Here is a 20,263-nt window from a genome sequence, read left to right as displayed (position 1 = left end):
AGGGGGAGGAGGAGGATGATGAGGAGTTGGAGAAGGAGGAGGTGGAGGAGGAGGTGGAGGAGGAGGAGGAGGAAGAGGAGGAGGAGGAGGAAGAGAAGGAGGAGGAGGAGGAGGAGTTGACAAAATCCTGAGCTGTGAGGTAAACCAGTGCTTCGCTAGCTTGTAACCATAGCAACGATGGTTGTTGTGGTCCCGTTGCTAACGTTGCTAGCTACATCTCAATAGCCATCTGCTTCCTGTCCTTTGGCCCCTTACCTCTACACACACAGGAGGAGGAGGAGGAGGAGGAGGAGGAGGAGGGGGAGGAGGAGGAGGAGGAGGAGGAAGAGGAGGAGGAGGAGGGGGAGGATGAGGAGGAGTTGGAGAAGGAGGTGGAGGAGGAGGAGAAGGAGGAGGTGGAGGAGGAGGAGGAAGAGGAGGAGGAGGAGGAGGAGGAAGAGGAGGAGGAGGAGGAGGAGGAGTTGGAGTTGGAGGAGGAGGAGGAGGAGGAGGAGGAGGAAGAGGAGGAGGAGGAGGAGGAGGGGGAGGAGGAGGATGATGAGGAGTTAGAGAAGGAGGAGGTGGAGGAGGAGGAGAAGGAGGAGGTGGAGGAGGAGGAGGAGGAAGAGGAGGAGGAGGAGGAGGAAGAGAAGGAGGAGGAGGAGGATGAGGATGAGGAGGAGGAGGAGTTGACAAAATCCTGAGCTGTGAGGTAAACCAGTGCTTCGCCAAGCTTGTAACCATAGCAACGATGGTTGTTGTGGTCCCGTTGCTAACGTTGCTAGCTACATCTCAATAGCCATCTGCTTCCTGTCCTTTGGCCCCTTACCTCTACACACACACACACACACACACACACACACACACACACACACACACACACACACACACACACAGAGAGACACACACACACACACACACACACAGACACAGACACAGACACAGACACAGACACAGACACAGACACTCACACTCACACTCACACTCACACTCACACTCACACTCACACTCACACTCACACTCACACTCACACTCACACTCACACTCACACCTACGCACGCACGCACGCACGCACACACACACACACACACACACACACACACACACACACACACACACACACACACATACGCACTCACACACACACCAATGCAAAGGCCAGATATAACATACACAGGAGCTTACAGTATGTACCTTGATAAATAAACACACTCTGGACACATCCTAAAAAATAACAAAATTGACGAACGACTATGCAGATGACACTCACATCTACATAGTCCTCTCACCGAACGAATAGTCCCATCGACAATAAACGCCTGGATGAGACAAAACTTCCTCCAACAAAACAAGGACAAAACTGAGATAATTGTCTTGACAAAAGATGGAAAGTCAGTGCAAAACTCGATTCTCTCTCTCTTCAAACAAAAAAACAGGTCAGAAATCTTGGTGTAATTCTACACTCCGATCTAAACTTCAACAGCCACATAAACTCGATAACTGAATCAGCCTACTATCACCTGAAAAACATAACAGGAATGAGAGGTTTCATGTCCAAACTCATCCATGCATTTGTTTCAAGTAGACTTGATTATTGTAATGGTCTACTAACAGACCTATCTAAAGGAACTGGTCTACTAACAGGCCTATCTAAAGGAACTGGTCTACTAACAGGCCTATCTAAAGGAGCTGGTCTACTAACAGGCCTATCTAAAGGAACTGGTTTACTAACAGGCCTATCTAAAGGAACTGGTCTACTAACAGGCCTATCTAAAGGAGCTGGTCTACTAACAGGCCTATCTAAAGGAGCTGGTTTACTAACAGGCCTATCTAAAGGAGCTGGTCTACTAACAGGCTTATCTAAAGGAGCTGGTCTACTAACAGGCCTATCTAAAGGAGCTGGTCTACTAACAGGCTTATCTAAAGGAGCTGTTCGTAAACTGCAGCTCATCCAAAATGCCGCTGCTAGGGTCCTAACAAAAACGAAAAAGTTTGAACACATTACACCAATCCTGAGATCTCTACACTGGCTACCAGTCTCTCAGAGAATTTAATTCAAAGTACTCCTAATTCACAAAATGGTCTTGAACCAAAATACATCAGATCAGATCTCCTCCCACCCTATATTCCAACAAGGCCCCTAAGGTCAGCTGAGACTAATCAGCTAATCATTCCAAGAGTGAAAACAAAACACGGTGCAGCAGCTTTCAGTCACGCTGCTGCATGCTCCTGGAACAAACTCCCTGAAGAAATCAAGGTCCAAACCCTTAAAACATTTAAAACTAAGCTAAAAACCTTCATGTTTTGCAGCAGTTATGATTAAACACAAACACTTCTATCAATGCCTTTTATCCATTAACTATTATATTATTATTATTATTATTATTTGTATCTATTTACTTCTTATATCTGCAGCAGTTATGAGTTTAGGCTGAAACAAGTGCTGTGTATTCACTTTACATATCCTAAATGTGTTTGCAAATGTGTAGACATAACACCTTCACCTATATCTTTGTTATTCATTGTCTGTTGTCTTGTTAAATGTTTATCTATTTAATTTCTATACATGTATATCTATTCTTGTCACTTGTATTTCCTTACTGTCCTCCTCCTATTTTTTATAGCCGTATGTAAAGCACTTGAACTGCCCCCGTGGTATGAAATGTTCTCTACAAATACACTTGGCCTTGCCTTGCCTAAAGCACCAGTTCTCATTACTGCATTCTAACGCTCCCCTGTTGCAATCAAGGGGGCATGGAGGATGAAATATTAATGATCATGTGATTTGGTTCTCCTCAAAGCCTTGAAACTGTGGAACTGACTGATCCCGATGGTGTTATGAGGCTGGTGAAGGTAGAAATCGGAGGACGGGCTCATTCTAATGCATGGATACACGTGATACCACTCCTCATTCCGCTCCATGCATTACAATGAGCCTGTCCTCTGATTTCTACCTCCACCAGCCTCCCCTGGTGTTCTACCTCCCCCAGCCTCCCCTGGTGTTCTACCTCCCCCAGCCTCCCCTGGTGTTCTACCTCCCTCCCCCAGCCTCCCCTGGTGTTCTACCTCCCCCAGCCTCCCCTGGTGTTCTACCTCCCCCAGCCTCCCCTGGTGTTCTACCTCCCTCCCCCAGCCTTCCCTGGTGTTCTACCTCCCCCAGCCTCCCCTGGTGCTCTACCTCCCCCAGCCTCCCCTGGTGTTCTACCTCCCCTAGCCTCCCCTGGGGTTCTACCTCCCTCCCCTAGCCTCCCCTGGGGTTCTACCTCCCTCCCCCAGCCTCCCCTGGTGTTCTACCTCTCCCAGCCTCCCCTGGTGTTCTACCTCCCTCCCCCAGCCTCCCCTGGTGTTCTACCTCCCCCAGCCTCCCCTGGTGTTCTACCTCCCCCAGCCTCCCCTGGTGTTCTACCTCCCCCAGCCTCCCCTGGTGTTCTACCTCCACCAGCCTCCCCTGGTGTTCTACCTCCCCCAGCCTCCCCTGGTGTTCTACCTCCCTACCCCAGCCTCCCCTGGTGTTCTACCTCCCTCCCCCAGCCTCCCCTGGTGTTCTACCTCCCCCAGCCTCCCCTGGTGTTCTACCTCCCTACCCCAGCCTCCCCTGGTGTTCTACCTCCCCCAGCCTCCCCTGGTGTTCTACCTCCCTCCCCCAGCCTCCCCTGGTGTTCTACCTCCCCCAGCCTCGCCTGATTGTGTGTTATATTCTCAGAGAATCAATGAGCTGATGTCATGAAGCCCATTGACCAGCTAAACAAATCTCAGATTGTTCCTTTAATGTACATTAGAGGAGGGACATTAGGCTGGTTTCTGTAGAAAGTATTTTACAGATACAGATAAATATTATTAAAAAAACATTTTAGGAGTAGCAATTGCGTCACACATTTTTTTCAATCAGAGTTTTGAACTCTCCCAGGGAGACCAGATTATTAATCTGTAGTGTGTTCTGGAGGTTATTAATCTGTAGTGTGTTGTGGAGGTTATTAAACTGTAGTGTGTTCTGAAGGTTATTAATCTGTAGTGTGTTCTGGAGGTTATTCCATGACCAGACTATTAATCTGTAGTGTGTTCTGGAGGTTATTCCATGACCAGATTATTAATATGTAGTGTGTTCTGGAGGTTATTCCATGACCAGACTATTAATCTGTAGTGTGTTCTGGAGGTTATTCCATGACCAGATTATTAATCTGTAGTGTGTTCTGGAGGTTATTCTGAGACCAGGACGCAAAATAAGAGAAAGCTGCTTTGCCAAGTTCAAAGTGAATCCTGGGTACCCGGTAGACTAGAGGAACAACCATTTAGTGGAGCGAAAATCATAACAGCTGTTGGTGAGTGACATTTTTATTACATAGATGAGGTGAGTTTGCCCAGTATGGCTTTGTAAATAAAGATGTACCAGTGATGCTGTCTCCTCAGGTTTAATGAAGGCCAGGAAACAAGATTGTAAAGAATACAGTGATGATGAGGGATAATGAGTTGGATATGAAGTGTACAGAACTATGATACACAGAGTCTAGGCAGTGTAGAGGAGGCAGCATGCATGTATATAATGTCCCCATAGTCTAGAACACACACCGAACAAGTGTTTTCCTAGCAGCTAAATTGAGGCAGGCTTTATTTCGATAATAAAAACACAGCCTAACCTTCAGTTTCTTTACTAGGTTAATATGCACTCTAAAAGAGAGCCTGTCATCCACCCAAATACCCATGGATTTATAGGATGACACTCTTTCAATTGAGTCTCCTCTTAAGGTGTGAATGTTAACATTATCTAAGATCGAGCTTTGGTAAAGATCATGAATGAATGGTCTTTATTGTTGTCATTGATATAGTACAGGTACCAAACAACGAAATTTGGGAGGGGGGGGGCTCCCCTGGTGCTAGGAAAGAAAGAAAAAAAAAGAAAAAGAAGAAGGGAAAGGAGCTGGTTTACATAAATAAAGGCTATGTACACTATCCACTATACTATACTGTACAAATAAAACACTGTGCTGTACTCTATGCTATGCTATACCTATTCTAACATTTCCTATTCTCTGCAACCTTATGTACCCTAGGGTTGTCATATTGCACATAGTGTTATTGCACATTCATTTAAAGTGTCGCAGTTTGCAGGCTTGTACACATTTGTGCCTCAGCACTACACCTGATTTCAATCCAGCAGCTGCCATCAATCCGTCCAGACTGTCCAGGGCCCAGAACCTAGGTCTTTGCTGTGTTCAGGGCCTGGATGGCCCTGGGGTAGAAGCTGAGCTTCAGTCTGTTTGTCCTTGCGAACATGGTCCTGTACCGCCTGTTCGAGGGCAGCCGAGCAAAGTGTTCGTACCCAGGGTGGGATGGGTCTCTGGAGATCTTGGAGGCCTTCCTGAGGCAGCGTGTGTTGTACAGCTCTTCCAGAGAGGGGAGGGGGGCGCCGGTGATCTTCTGGGCCGTTCTCACGACTCTCTGTAGCGCATTCCTCTCTGCGGCTGTGCAGCTGGAGTACCAGTTGCAGATGCAGTAGGTGAGGATGCTCTCCACTGCGCAGCGGTAGAAGGCCACCAGCATCTCCTGTCCGATGTGGTCTTTCCTGAGGACTCTCAGGAAGAAGAGCCGCTGTTGTGCCTTCTTGATGATGGCTGCTGTGTTGTTCTTCCAGGACAGGTCATCCTGTATGTGCACCCCCAGGAATCGGAGGGTTGAGACTCTCTCCACGCTCCCTCCGTCGATGAGCAGGGGCTGGACCTCAGATTTTTTCCTCCTGAAGTCATGTTCCATACATGTTCTTAGCATTGAGAGCAGTCTGGAGCTCATCTGAATAAACTATTGCGTCGTCTGCATAAAGATGCACTTTAGCTGTAAGCATGTCCTTCCCAATGTTATTCATAAAAATAGTAAACAAGGCAGGACTTAGAATTGAGCCTTGGGGGACTCCCTTAGAGATCTCCATGAAGCTAGACTTCTGTATATACACACTGGGTTCTATCTGCAAGGTAGTTCCTGAACCACTCTACAGCTACGTATGTCACCTATACCAACATCACTGAACCACACTCCAGCCATGTCACCGATACCAACATCACTGAACCACACTCCAGCCATGTCACCGATACCAACATCACTGAGTCTGCCCAGCAGCAGCCCATGGTCGACAGAATCAAATGCCTTGCACAGATCCACAAACAGGGCAGCACAGTGCTGCTTTCGGTCCTAGCCATTTTGTTACAAACATGGCTGCTGTTATGGTACTATGACCTGGTCTAAAGCCAGACTGACTTTCACTTAAAATGTTGTTGTCAGCTAAGAATTGTTTCAATTGAGAGTTTACTTGAGATTCTAAAACCTTGGCGAGGCTAGGGAGTTTGGATATAGGGCGGTAGTTATCTTAGGGTAGGGAGTTTGGATATAGGGGGGTAGTTGTCTAAGGGTAGGTAGTTTGGATATAGGGGGGTAGTTATCTAAGGGTAGGTAGTTTGGATATAGGGCGGTAGTTATCTAAGGGTAGGGAGTTTGGATATAGGGCGGTAGTTATCTAAGGGTAGGGAGTTTGGTTATAGGGCGGTAGTTATCTAAGGGTAGGGAGTTTGGATATAGGGCGGTAGTTGTCTAAGGGTAGGGAGTTTCGATATAGGGCGGTAGTTAGGCCGAAGGGTCCCCACCCTTCCGTAGGGGGTGTAGGAGCCATGAATATGATTTGTGAGTTTATTTGCTTGTTTGTTTATTGTTTTGACGTTGACGTTATGTTCTTCCTTCTGGAAGTCACATGATTATGGGCGGGGATAGCCCGAGGTTAACTAAAACACTTGTTCACCTGTATGGCGGTAGTGGAGAGAGAGGGGAGACAGGGTCGTTGCATTTTTTGTTGACCGCATTTTCGTTATATATTGTTTGTTATTTTCTTATTTTATATGGATTAATTTTGTACGTTCACTAGTTTGATTGTTCCATTTAAATAAATGCTCTATACGTACCTTTTTTCCTCAAGTTAATTGTTTTGGGCACGTCATAACATCAACACAGATCCTGCTTGCGTCTCTCAGCGACTTTTTTACTACTGGACGCTACCTAGTCCATCGTTTCTCAACGGGGGCGGTATATTTTAATATACTAATATTCTAATATTTTTTAAAGGGGGGCGTTCACGCATAAAGTATTTTTCTCATGAAAAACAGCTGTCAGCAGTGTTTACGGGTACGTTCGTAAATGCAAGAACGGTCAGTTCGCTCGGACAAACCGTCTTTTCAGTCAGAGCGCCCATCTCTGAGCGCTCCCAGAGCGCAGTGTTCTGAACTTGGCCGGGCTCTGTGAAGTAGACACACGTAGCGTAGCGCCCAAAAAAATTAAAGTGAGAGTGTCATCAAGAAGATGGAGAAGCTTCTTCTTCGGCGTATGGGTAGTTGTTTTTCCTCTCCACTCCACCAGGCTCGGGGCCGAGGGGCTACCCTTTTACCACCCCGAGACCTGGTTGAGGGGCTCACCCGGGCTATATTTCTGGACACCCCTCCAGAAGCCACGGAGCCATGGAGAAGCTAAAAACTCAGCTAGCAAAAGCAGAGCTTTTGATAGTTTCCAATGTGTCTGGGTAAGCTGCATTGTAGAAGAATCTTGACAGTTCATGTACAGTGCAGAAATTGCAATACTATGCTAGTCTACGATAGAAAGAACCCCGGTTCATCCCATCTGTAACGTCATGTTGACCATGGATGCACCATAGCTAATGCTAGCACAAGCCAACTTCCAATGCCCAACTTCTATGAGTGTTTTCCTTGTAGGCTATCCTTGAGTGACATTATGTTTCAGTTTGTGGGCTCATTGTAATTGTTGGCTATAAGCCAGAGAGAACATTTCTTATTTTAGTTTTGATACTCAGTCCATGTCCCCGTCGGTGACGTAAGCTTGTCGTGCCAAATACTCACTCCCCGCGTATACACACTACCCTCTGCGCTTATGCATTCGCTTCGTTCGCTTCCTTTCAATACAGCTTATTTAATTTAGTTAAAATTAGTGCTAATACCATACCACCATACCAGAACATCACAGCAGGAACAACCTATCTCAAAAAAGCGATCGTAGTCCGGAAAGGGCTCTGTCGCTTACCAATAATCGAATCTAGAGAAAATCAGCTACGAATGTCCTCTCCCCTCGCAGGTTCATCACAGTATATTTCATACATGTATTACTGTTAAGTGTTGTTGTGGATGTGGATGTTATCCCTAGTGCCATTCTGAGGTTAGCATTGCGATGTGTTCGTCTTTATGTTTACAAACTAAAATATACGATCGCTTTTTGTGACATGTTGCTCCTCTTGTGATGTCCTGGAAACGAACGCATAAGCACTCCGAACAGCTGTCAGCGTCTTTTGTTGCTATAAGAAACCACTACTCTGCTTGCGATTGATCAGCTGTCAGCAGTGTTATTACGGGTACGTTCGTAATTGCACGAACAGTCAGTTCGCTCGGGCAAAACCGTGTTTTCAGTCAGAGCACCCATCTCTGAGCGCTCCCAGAGCGCAGAGCTCTGAACTTTGGAACTTTGTTAAGTTTTGATATGTTTTGACATGAGAAATTCGAAATAAGTGGTCAGTTTATGAAAATAATACCTTAGAATACTAAATTAAATATTAAAATAATAGCCCCCTAGCGTTTACCGCCATATTGTGACACCACCGCCCCAAAGTCCAATCAAAAATGAATAAATATTAGCATCATAAAACACTTAAAAAACGAACAATGTTAGTTGTACAGTTTTGTAGCCTACTGTTTGTTCTGCACCGGACATGTGTGAAACTGCTGCTGTTCCGTAGTGTCTGTTCTGTTTGTATTCTCTGATCTTGTCTGAGTTTGTTTAACACTCAGAAACAGCATTTTTATTCATTCACACATGGCTTTTCTGCTCTCTGGTAAACTAATGATAATGATATTCCAACTGCCCAGTTAAATCAAATCTATTATTTGGCATTCAGTGACATGCTTTTTAAATGATATAACACAGAATATTAGTCAACATTAATATTCAGGGAATAAATAAGCCTACTTTCTTTTGATGGGGGGCGGTAAGAGACCTGGATAATGGACAGGGGGGCGCTGGCCCCAAAAAGGTTGAGAACCACTGATCTAGTCGCTACAGGGGGGAACATAGGCTGCTTTCCTGATGTTGTTAGTCTGGAGCCTCTAATGAGTGACAGGCGTAGCAACACAAGATAAAACATACAAGATAAGGATCCAGGTTATCGGGTCCAGGCGACTATTTGGGATCAATAGCTTTCAAAGTTTGACAGATCTCCACACTAGAGAGAGGTCTACAAACAGAAGAGTCCCTGGTTGTGTTGGTACAGGATAGAGGCATTACAGAACTGGAGTTAGAGCTCTGAGACCCTGCTGCAGTTATATTAGAAACAGACCCAACTGATATAATATGATCATTAAACAGGGTTCCTACAAGTTTCAACAAGTCAAATTTAAGACCTTTTTAGATTTTTTTTTAGACCTCTTTGAATATAATTTTAGACCTATCGCGACACCAAATAGCGAATTGGCATTTTTTTGGTTCCAGCTTGATTCATTTCCGCGTAAATAGACGTGGTCGGACTGATTTCCTTGCAGGATCTACTTTTTAAGACCTAGCACCTCATTTTTAGACCGAATAACTAAATGTTTGGCCCTTTTTAGGCCTTATAAATTGGATTGCTGGATTTTAGACTTTAAGGCTTCAGGGAGGCCTGAAGTGGAAATGGAACACGACAATGATTTTATCAGTTGTCAGAATTTAGAGGGATTGTCAAGGTTTTTTCCTAAATAGCTTTTAAGTAGTAATCTGATGTGAGTATCCCAGTCTGGATGGTGCTTTTATCTCTCAGGGCCCTAAAGGCAGTCCAGTCATCAGGGGAGGTAGTGGATCTAGCCTTGGGCCAGGAGACATCAGTTCCCTGATCAGGTTAGATAGTTCCCAGTGAGGGCATGTCAGCAGGGCATGGGCCGGATTTGAACCCATGCCGACATGGGCATATGTGTGCACTGTAGACCACAGTGCTAGACCACTGCACCACCCCAGGCCATGGTGCTAGACCACTGGACCACCCCAGGCCATGGTGCTAGACCACTGGACCACCCCAGACCACCCAGATAATATTTTTTTAGAGAGGCATGTGGCTTATAGCAAATTGACATGAAAGAATTATGAAAATGTTCCAAAGTACACTCAGTATCAGGGACTACGCTGACTCTGCCAACGTCACTGTCATGCAGACATGCTAGTTCATCAAAACGTTTGAAATATCTTAAAAATATAACAAGGTAGGTTAGGGTTAGGGTTAGGGCTGGGTTAGGGCTGGGTTAGGTTAGGGCTGGGTTGGGTTAGGGTTAGGGTTAGGGCTGGGTTAGGTTAGGGCTGGGTTAGGGTTAAGGTTAGGGTTAGCGTTAGGGCGAGGTTAGGACACGTTGAAGATGGCCCCCCTGGAGGCTGGTCCATGGCCTGAGAGCTTCCTGTTGGACATTTGGTCATTTCAAGAATCAATTAGCACATTTACATTTTTTACATTTTTGGCATTTAGCAGACGCCTTATTCCAAAGCGACTTAAAATCGATACATTTGACTAAGTAAGTGAATCATCAATCCACCAGTCGTAGCAGGAAGAGTAATCTAGCTCAGGCCAGGGGCCATTGGGAAGAAGAAAGAAAGATTTTTTTTTAATAGACACAGGAGAAAGTACAATGGGGGGGGAGTAGAAGTCTTAGGAGACACAGTATAGGGGGAAGCAGGTGAGACACAGGGCTGGGGGGTAGTAGATGTCTCAGGAGGAGCAGTTAAGATGTAACCAATTAGTAGATATCACCATTGAACAGTGTCTTTAATTGTAAGTGTGTGTGTGTGTGTGTGTGTGTGTGTGTGTGTGTGTGTGTGTGTGTGTGTGTGTGTGTGTGCAGGCACGCGGGAAGGTATTTTGACTGGGGGTGCTGAGGTGCTGTCTATATACGCTACAGGGGAAAAAAATAGCCAGGGAAAAAATTATAACGATTTCTCTCCCTCCCTCTCGCTGATTGCTCGTTCGCTCACACGCACACAGTGGCATAACGACGGGCCCCAATGCACGGGCAATAATAGTTAAGCACGCACGCATGCACCCACACACTACAAAGACGTAACGTTAAATATTTTACCAACAATGTGTTGGAATTTACAGTAATTTCCACTCAGCTCACAGTGTCCCACAATGTCCACAAACATGATGTTGACCATTATTACAGACAGCACTCCATGTCGATTGTTATTGCATCTTAACGGAAGCCCTTCGCTGCCGAAGAATCGGATGGATCTGAATATCAGTTCTAATAAGTTTCTGGCCGTCTGTTGCTCTTTCTCAACAACGTCCGACAGTAGAGCATTAATGGGAGTGTTGTTAAGCGAAGCATGCAATCTCACCGATTCTGAATGTATGTCAGACATCTCGTCTCGTGTTGGCTAAACTTACAAAAGCCTCCTACTGTAAATGCACTTGTCTTTCTGTCGTGGTGCCTTAACCCCTTCTCTATATAGCTTTACTGCAAGAGAAGCAAAGAACAGGGTCTCTTTCAGTGACATAATGCAACCATTTCCACCTGGTAAACCAGCTTTTTTTAAATGAAATGAAACTCGAATGTCTCTGTTCCAATTTTCCTCCCAGGAAAACGTATGTCTGGTCGACACGGCTCGTCAAACGGGGGTGGGGGTGGGGGTGTCAAGACTCGGATGTCAAGTCCCTAGCAAGATATGACCATGTGATCACTAACATTAAAACTAACAAACACATTTTTACATTTATTACAAAAAACACATTTATTTTTATTCCCAAAAGCAACAATAGTTATTATATTGTTTTAAATTATTGTTTGAATAATATTTTTATTTTTAAAATTCAGGCAGGAGGAGCTCCTTCTGCTTGCCGCTAGGGGGTGCTGCAGCACCCTCAGCACCCCCCTTCCCGCGTCCCTGTGTGTGTGTGTGTGTGTGTGTGTGGGGGGGGGGGGGGTAGGGAGTGTGATGTCATCAGAAGGGGCGTGATGTCATCAGTCCTCCTAAAAAAATCGCGTTATTCATCCACCACACCATACATAAAACACCAACAATCTCAACAATCAACAAAGGCATTGATCCATAACATTTTCATTCATATGAATATCTTCATAAGATATTAACAACATAACAACACCTTTAGAAACCCTTCCATGCAGCAGACCTCACCTGTAGTCCCCCGTCCTCCTTGTATTGTAAGAACGCGTTGGTCGTCCCTTTTTTAGACATGCGGATCCTCGCGGCACGCACTTTCTAGAGAGCGGGAGAGACGGAGTTAGAGCGGCCATGACGGTAGATCCACTACCCGGTGTGGCGCGTCAGGGGAACACGAAAACTTCGGCCGCGTTCGTAAATTAGCCCTGAGAGCGCCGGAGCGTCCACGCGACATGGCCTCTTTGTCCAATCAAATTACTTTTGATTCCCTTTATGACGTCGAACCCAGTCCAGTGTGTGCGCTCTGGCGAATTTACGAACGCAGCCGGCCATAATAATAGAAAACCCTTATGACCTTATCATGACATCGTGTGATTCAGCATGACAAGTTAACCAGACTATTTTGCTTTGCTTCTTTTCCGCAAGCTGCACAGAATTGTTTTTACAGACGACAACTGGCCAGTCACACCGAAGGATCACACACAGATTGAGTTCCGTTGTCTTCTTCTCAATCTGAATCTAATAAAAGCAAGAAAAAGCACTCTTAACCCCCCCCCCACCCCACCCACCCCCCCCCCACACACACACACACACGCACGCACGCACGCACGCACGCACGCACGCACGCACACACACACACACACACACACACACACACACACACACACACACACACACACACACACACACACACACACACACACACACACACCAGGGTTTCCGTTAGAAAAATTTGCCGTCGGACATCGTGTCCGGGAAGAATTCGATTTACCGGACAAACGTGATATATTCCGGTCATCATATTAAAATATAAAATTTTTTTTTTTTTGCAAAATCATATTTTTTCCCCCCCAAATCTAATATAGCTGTTTGTCGCGGTGATTACTGTTGTGTAGCGGCCTATATATGCCATTTAATGTCTATTTCTCATCCGATACGATTAGATGCGAGCTATATAATATAACATGATTTGACGGATGCGCGCTATGCCATGCGTCAAATCCAGCGCTGAACGGGTCCAGCGCTGAACGGGCGCCTCACTGGGAACTGAACAGACAGCATCGATCAATGAACGGACTCCACATTACGTTAACTGAAGTTTGTTAAATTGTTTGGGATTAATGTGAGTTTTCTATTTTCTCTTTCCAGTTTTACCCTTTTTTTTAAAATCAATAAAACAACGTCATTTCTATAAGTCTCGCTGGTTGGGAAGGCATTTCGTTTAGCTCGGGAGTATGACAATGGGAAGAACATAACTGTATAACTGAATGACAACAAATGTATGAGTAATGAGTAAAACAATGTCACTTTTATAGTATGTTGTTTAACTTGCCGTTCGGTCGCCATGGCTCTAGTGTGTGTAGCAGCTTCAGCTAGCTGGCTAGAAACTTCTAGGGGTGCGTTCGTAAACACGCTCTGAGAGCGCCGGAGCGCACGCTGGCTTCGATGTCACAGAGCGACCGAGTCGTTCGATTGGACGAGAGGCGTTCCGCGAGTGCTGATCGGATTTCCAGAGCGTGTTTACGAACGCACCCATAGATGGGAAATCAAGAAACCGTATTACTATGGTGGACGGGTTGGCAGGGTTGCCAGATAGGCATGGGTTACCGCCGAATGGGCTACTGTGTTTAAGCGGTAATAGACTGGTTAAGCTGTAATCCCATCTGGCATCAATCCCATGTGGCACCTGTGCGCTGTTTCGCATAGGCCGGCCTACACATTAGGAGTCATCATCATGCCGGTGTCAAATCATATCATAATAAAAGAAATACATAGCCTATATATTCGTCTTTTTTTAAAATAGAAGGAATCAGAATGTGAACTTTAGCGAATTGTATTCAAAGGGAATTATTTTCACCGGACAATATGTCCGACGACTTTTCAATATGTCGGACTTCAACAAAATTTACCGGACAAAGACCGGTAATTGCCGGTTAACGGAAACCCAGACACACACACACACACACACACACACACACACACACACACACACACACACACACACACACAGCACCCCAAACAAATTCAATGCAAAACCATGCAGATACAGGGCCAGGGGACTAACCCTGACTCTGTACTAAGATTTCATTTTCCTTGTGCAAAAATAACCCCAAAAAACTCTGTAAAGACCAGGTGCACGTCTGTCTTCTGGGCCTGTCACCAAGTCACCTTCTGGTGTGTTTGACAGATCTGTCACTATGGCTACCAGAGACCAGTCACTACGGGAAACTTTTCTGAGGGAAAGATACTGCAGTCAAGTTGCACAGATTGTCAAGTCAAGTGTGTTGAGATCAGATGTCAAGGTTGTTGAGATCAGATGCCAAGGTTGTTGAGATCAGATGCCAAGGTTGAGCAGATCAGATTTGCTGATCAACTCATGTTTGCTGACATCAGTGCATTTTTTTGTAAGTTTTGCACAAGCAAAATGTCATCCGTGGTATTGTTATTGCTTGACGCAAAAATATATCTTGTATATATTGAGGTAACCACAGAATAACTTTTTGAGGCAACCTCAGGATATATTACAATGTATTTCTTTCCCCCTAAGAACCACATCAAATCTCCTCCTCCTCCTCCACAACATGCACTGACCGAAAGATTCCCGGTGAAATTCCCAAAAATCCGCAATCAGTTTTTTTTCTTCCCGGAACGTTTTTTCGAAAATCACCGGGAATATTTCCTTCCTTTTCCACTAAACAGCCCCGACTAACCTGGGCCTCTCTATGAGCCCCGACTAACCGGGCCACTCTAAGTTTACCTGCTGAGCCCGCATCTTGTCTGCCCTTTGGTTCTGGTGATAGATCCGGCTGAAGTTGGACACTATAACAGGTACAGGCAGAGCGATCACCAGCACACCACTGAGCGAGCAGACCGAGCCGAATATCTTGCCTGCGATGGTGCTGGGCACCATGTCTCCATATCTGCAGGCAGAAACAACACACTGGGAGTGTTGGGTAGTGTAGTATTAGGTAGTGTAGTGTTAGGTAGTGTTGGGTAGTGTAGTGTTAGGTAGTGTAGTGTTAGGTAGTGTAGTGTTGGGTAGTGCTGGGCACCATGTCTCCGTATCTGCAGGCAGAAACAACACACTGGGAGTGAGACGCTGGACGCAGAGCGGCCGGGGGACGACCAGAGGACATACAGAGCTGCTAGAAGACGACCAGGACCTACAGAGCTGCCAGGACCTACAGAGCTGCTATGAGATGACATGGGGACAACCAGGCCCTACAGGGCTGCCAGGGGACAACCAGGGGACAACCAGGACCTACAGAGCTGCTAGAAGATGACCAGGGGACAACCAGGACCTACAGAGCTGCTAGAAGATGACCAGCCTACAGAGCTGCTAGAAGATGACCAGGGGACAGATCAGGACCTACAGAGCTGCTAGAAGATGACCAGGGGACAACCAGGACCTATAGAGCTGCTAGAAGATGACCAGGGGACAACCAGGACCTAAAGAGCTGCTAGAAGATGACCAGGGGACAGATCAGGACCTACAGAGCTGCTAGAAGATGACCAGGGGACAACCAGGACCTACAGAGCTGCTAGAAGATGACCAGGGGACAACCAGGACCTATAGAGCTGCTAGAAGATGACCAGGGGACAACCAGGACCTAAAGAGCTGCTAGAAGATGACCAGGGGACAGATCAGGACCTACAGAGCTGCTAGAAGATGACCACGGGACAACCAGGACCCACAGAGCTGCTAGAAGATGACCAGGGGACAACCAGGACCCACAGAGCTGCTAGAAGTTGACCAGGGGACAACCAGGACCTACAGAGCTGCCAGGACCTACAGAGATACCAGGACCTACAGAGCTGCCAGGACCTACAGAGATACCAGGACCTACAGAGTTACCAGGACCTACAGAGATACCAGGACCTACAGAGATACCAGGACCTACAGAGATACCAGGACCTACAGAGATACCAGGACCTACAGAGATACCAGGACCTACAGAGATACCAGGGGACAACCAGGGGACAACCAGGACCTACAGGGCTGGACAGTCTGGAGTAGGACAGGAGGACAGGAGGACAGTAGGATGGTAGGACAGTAGTAGGACAGTAGTAGTCTGTGGTAGGAAAGTGAAATAAAGATCTGTAAAGTGAAAACATGTCAATCATCATCTTCTGTGTTTTATCTAGAACTAAAACACACACATGAACTCTGAACACACACATGAACCCTGAACACAAACATGAACCCTGAACACACACATGAACCCTGAACACACACATGAACCCTTAACACACACATGAACCCTTAACACACACATGAACCCTTAACACACACATGAACCATGAACACACACATGAACCCTTAACACACACATGAACCCTGAACACACACATGAACCCTAAACACACACATGAACCCTGAACACAGACATGAACCCTGAACACAAACATGAACCCTGAACACACACATGAACCCTGAACACACACATGAACCCTGAACACAGACATGAACCTTGAACACACACATGAACCCTAAAGAAAGGTGTCAGAAGAGCTGACAGCTGGCACTCCAACCTCCCACGACAAATAATACTGTTAAAATCAAGCTTCTTCTACGCACCGGTAGAGTCCATTCTCCTATATGATTGGGAATGTTGGAGCCTGAAGCTGAAGGACCAGGGAGCTAGCCAGATGTATGGAGGACCAGGGAGCTAGCCAGATGTATGGAGGACCAGGGAGCTAGCCAGATGTATGGAGGACCAGCGAGCTAGCCAGATGTATGGAGGACCAGGGAGCTAGCCAGATGTATGGAGGACCAGGGAGCTAGCCAGATGTATGGAGGACCAGGGAGCTAGCCAGATGTATGGAGGACCAGGGAGCTAGCCAGATGTATGGAGGACCAGGGAGCTAGCCAGATGTATGGAGGACCAGGGAGCTAGCCAGATGTATGGAGGACCAGCAAGCTAGCCAGATGTATGGAGGACCAGGGAGCTAGCCAGATGTATGGAGGACCAGGGAGCTAGCCAGATGTATGGAGGACCAGGGAGCTAGCCAGATGTATGGAGGACCAGGGAGCTAGCCATATGTATGGAGGACCGGGGAGCTAGCCAGATGTATGGAGGACCAGCAAGCTAGCCAGATGTATGGAGGACCAGGGAGCTAGCCAGATGTGAATGAATGAATGAATGAATGAATGAATGGTCTTTATTGTCATTGCTATAGTACAGGTAGCAAACAACGACATTTGGGAGGGGTGGCTCCCCTGGTGCTAGGAAAGAAAAAAAAGAAAAAAAAAGAAGGGGAAGGAGCTGGTTTACATAAATAAAGGCTATGTACACTATCCACTATACTATACTGTACAGGTAAGACGACTAGGGTTGTCATATTGCACATAGTGTTATTGCACATTCATTTAAAGTGTCGCAGTTTGCAGGCTTGAAATGTACACATTTGTGCCTCAGCACTACACCTGATTGTAGATGTATGGAGGACCAGGGAGCTAGCCAGATGTATGGAGGACCAGTGAGCTAGCCAGATGTAAGGAGGATCAGGGAGCTAGCCAGATGTATGGAGGACCAGGGAGCTAGCCAGATGTATGGAGGAGAGGACCAGGGAGCTAGCCAGATGTATGGAGGACCAGGGTGCTAGCCAGATGTATGGAGGACCAGGGAGCTAGCCAGATGTATGGAGGACCAGGGAGCTAGCCAGATGTATGGAGGACCAGCGATCTAGCCAGATGTATGGAGGACCAGGGAGCTAGCCAGATGTATGGAGGATCAGGGAGCTAGCCAGATGTATGGAGGACCAGGGAGCTAGCCAGATGTATGGAGGACCAGGGAGCTAGCCAGATGTATGGAGGACCAGGGAGCTAGCCATATGTTTGGAGGACCGGGGAGCTAGCCAGATGTATGGAGGATCAGGGAGCTAGCCAGATGTATGGAGGACCAGGGAGCTAGCCAGATGTATGGAGGACCAGGGAGCTAGCCAGATGTATGGAGGACCAGGGAGCTAGCCAGATGTATGGAGGACCAGGGAGCTAGCCAGATGTATGGAGGACTGGGACGACTGGAAGCGCCGATGGAGGGCTCGTCCGAGGACAACCTAGTAGTAGACAGCTGAATTACAGTCAACTAAATATTACTTCATTACGTCACCAGCAAATCATCATCAGCACTCAACTTGTTTTTTTATACTTAATGAAAAAGAAGGCGAAGGAAAGAGAGGAAGGTCTGGAGCCACACAGGTGAGGTGGAGCCGAAGAGGGAGGGGTGACAGCGCTCTCACAGTGACCCTGACCCTGACCCTAAACCTGACCCTGACCCTAACACTGACCCTGACCCTGACCCTGACCTTGACCCTAAACCTGACCCTGACCCTAACACTGACCCTGACTCTGACCCTAACCCTGACCCTAACACTGACCCTGACACTGACCCTGATCCTAAACCTGACCCTGACCCTGACCCTAAACCTGACCCTGACCCTAACCTGACACTCTAACTCTGACTCTGACCCTAACCCTGGCCCTGACCCTGATCCAGGTGCCAAATGGGCAGATATTGTGATCTGTATGTATCATTCCAAGTGCATTTGACAGTATGGAGCAAGGGAGGTTGGTGGAGGCTGGTGGAGGCTGGTGGAGGCAGAATTTGCCGTCCTGTGAGCCCATCCTCCGATTTCTGCCTCCAGCAGCCTCCCTCGGACGGGCTCCATCATCAACGCTCCACAGATGCAGTATTGTAAAGTCAGAGGAAGCTACTAAATAAAGATAATAAATAAAGATATTCATGTTATTGTCTTACAGGGGAAAACAATAAGCACCCCCCGTACAACACAACCCCCAACCCCCCGCCCCACCCGCCGAAAATAGATTTGATTTAATGCTTCAATTTGCAGTTACTGATGGACTCCCCTCCTCCTCCCCCCTCCTCCCTCCTTATGCTGGCGGGGAGGAAGAGAGAGAGAGAGAGACAGAGAGAGAGAGAGAGAGAGAGAGAGAGAGAGAGAGAGAGAGAGAGAGAGAGAGAGGGGAGGCAGAGAGAGAGAGAGGGGAGGCAGAGAGAGGCAGAGAGGGGAGGCAGAGAGAGAGAGGGGAGGCAGAGAGAGACATAGAGAGAGAGAGAGAGAGACATAGAGAGAGAGAGAGAGACAAAGAGAGAGAGGGGAGGCAGAGAGAGAGAGGGGAGGCAGAGAGAGACAGAGAGAGAGAGGGGAGGCAGAGAGAGACAGAGAGAGAGAGGGGAGGCAGAGAGAGACAGAGAGAGAGAGGGGAGGCAGAGAGAGAGAGGGGAAGCAGAGAGAGAGAGGGGAGTCAGAGAGAGAGGGGGGAGGCAGAGAGAGAGGGGGGAGGCAGAGAGAGAGAGGGGAGTCAGAGAGAGAGGGGGCAGGCAGAGAGAGACAGAGAGAGAGAGGGGAGGCAGAGAGAGAGGGGGGAGACAGAGAGAGTGGGGAGGCAGAGAGAGAGGGGGCAGGCAGAGAGAGAGAGAGGAGGCAGAGAGAAAGGGGGAGGCAGAGCGAGAGAGGGGAGGCAGAGAGAGAGGGGGGAGGCAGAGAGAGGGGAGGCAGAGAGAGAGGGGGGAGGCAGAGAGAGAGGGGGGAGGCAGAGAGAGAGGGGGGAGGCAGAGAGAGAGAGGGGAGGCAGAGAGAGAGAGAGAGGGGAGGCAGAGAGAGACAGAGAGAGGAGGCAGAGAGAGACATAGAGAGAGAGACATAGAGAGAGAGGGGAGGCAGAGAGAGACAGAGAGAGAGAGGGGAGGCAGAGAGAGAGAGGGGAGTCAGAGAGAGAGGGGAGGCAGAGAGAGAGGGGAGTCAGAGAGAGAGGGGGGAGGCAGAGAGAGAGGGGGGAGGCAGAGCGAGAGAGGGGAGTCAGAGAGAGAGAGGAGAGTCAGAGAGAGAGGGGGGAGGCAGAGAGAGAGAGGGGAGGCAGAGAGAGAGAGAGGGGAGGCAGAGAGAGAGAGGGGAGTCAGAGAGAGAGGGGAGGCAGAGAGAGAGAGGGGAGTCAGAGAGAGAGGGGGGAGGCAGAGAGAGAGGGGAGTCAGAGAGAGAGGGGAGGCAGAGAGAGAGGAGGGAGGCAGAGAGAGAGAGGGGAGGCAGAGAGAGAGAGGGGAGGCAGAGAGAGAGGGGGGAGGCAGAGAGAGAGGGGGGAGGCAGAGAG

At 47.6% G+C, this 20,263-nt stretch overlaps 1 protein-coding gene across 1 annotated transcript in view; it reads right to left on the bottom strand.

The window, feature by feature from the left end:
- Positions 1 to 15,357, bottom strand: part of kcnd1 (potassium voltage-gated channel, Shal-related subfamily, member 1) — a gene marked incomplete at both ends in the record, with an annotated part of 28,271 nt that extends 12,914 nt beyond the window's left edge. Inside the window, 3 exons of the mRNA XM_080527520.1 lie at positions 12,166 to 12,249; positions 14,909 to 15,071; positions 15,290 to 15,357. Of these exons, the coding sequence (XP_080383646.1) occupies positions 12,166 to 12,249; positions 14,909 to 15,071; positions 15,290 to 15,357 (315 nt within the window). The remainder of the gene's footprint in view (positions 1 to 12,165; positions 12,250 to 14,908; positions 15,072 to 15,289) is intronic.
- Between the last annotated feature and the right edge of the window lie 4,906 nt (positions 15,358 to 20,263).

The sequence above is a fragment of the Nansenia antarctica genome (genome assembly GCF_963989245.1).
Source record: "Nansenia antarctica genome assembly, chromosome: 3".
Classification (NCBI taxonomy): Eukaryota; Metazoa; Chordata; class Actinopteri; order Argentiniformes; family Microstomatidae; genus Nansenia; species Nansenia antarctica.
The sequence above is the reverse complement of the archived record's forward strand: the minus strand, read 5'-3'. Positions and strand labels throughout refer to the sequence as shown.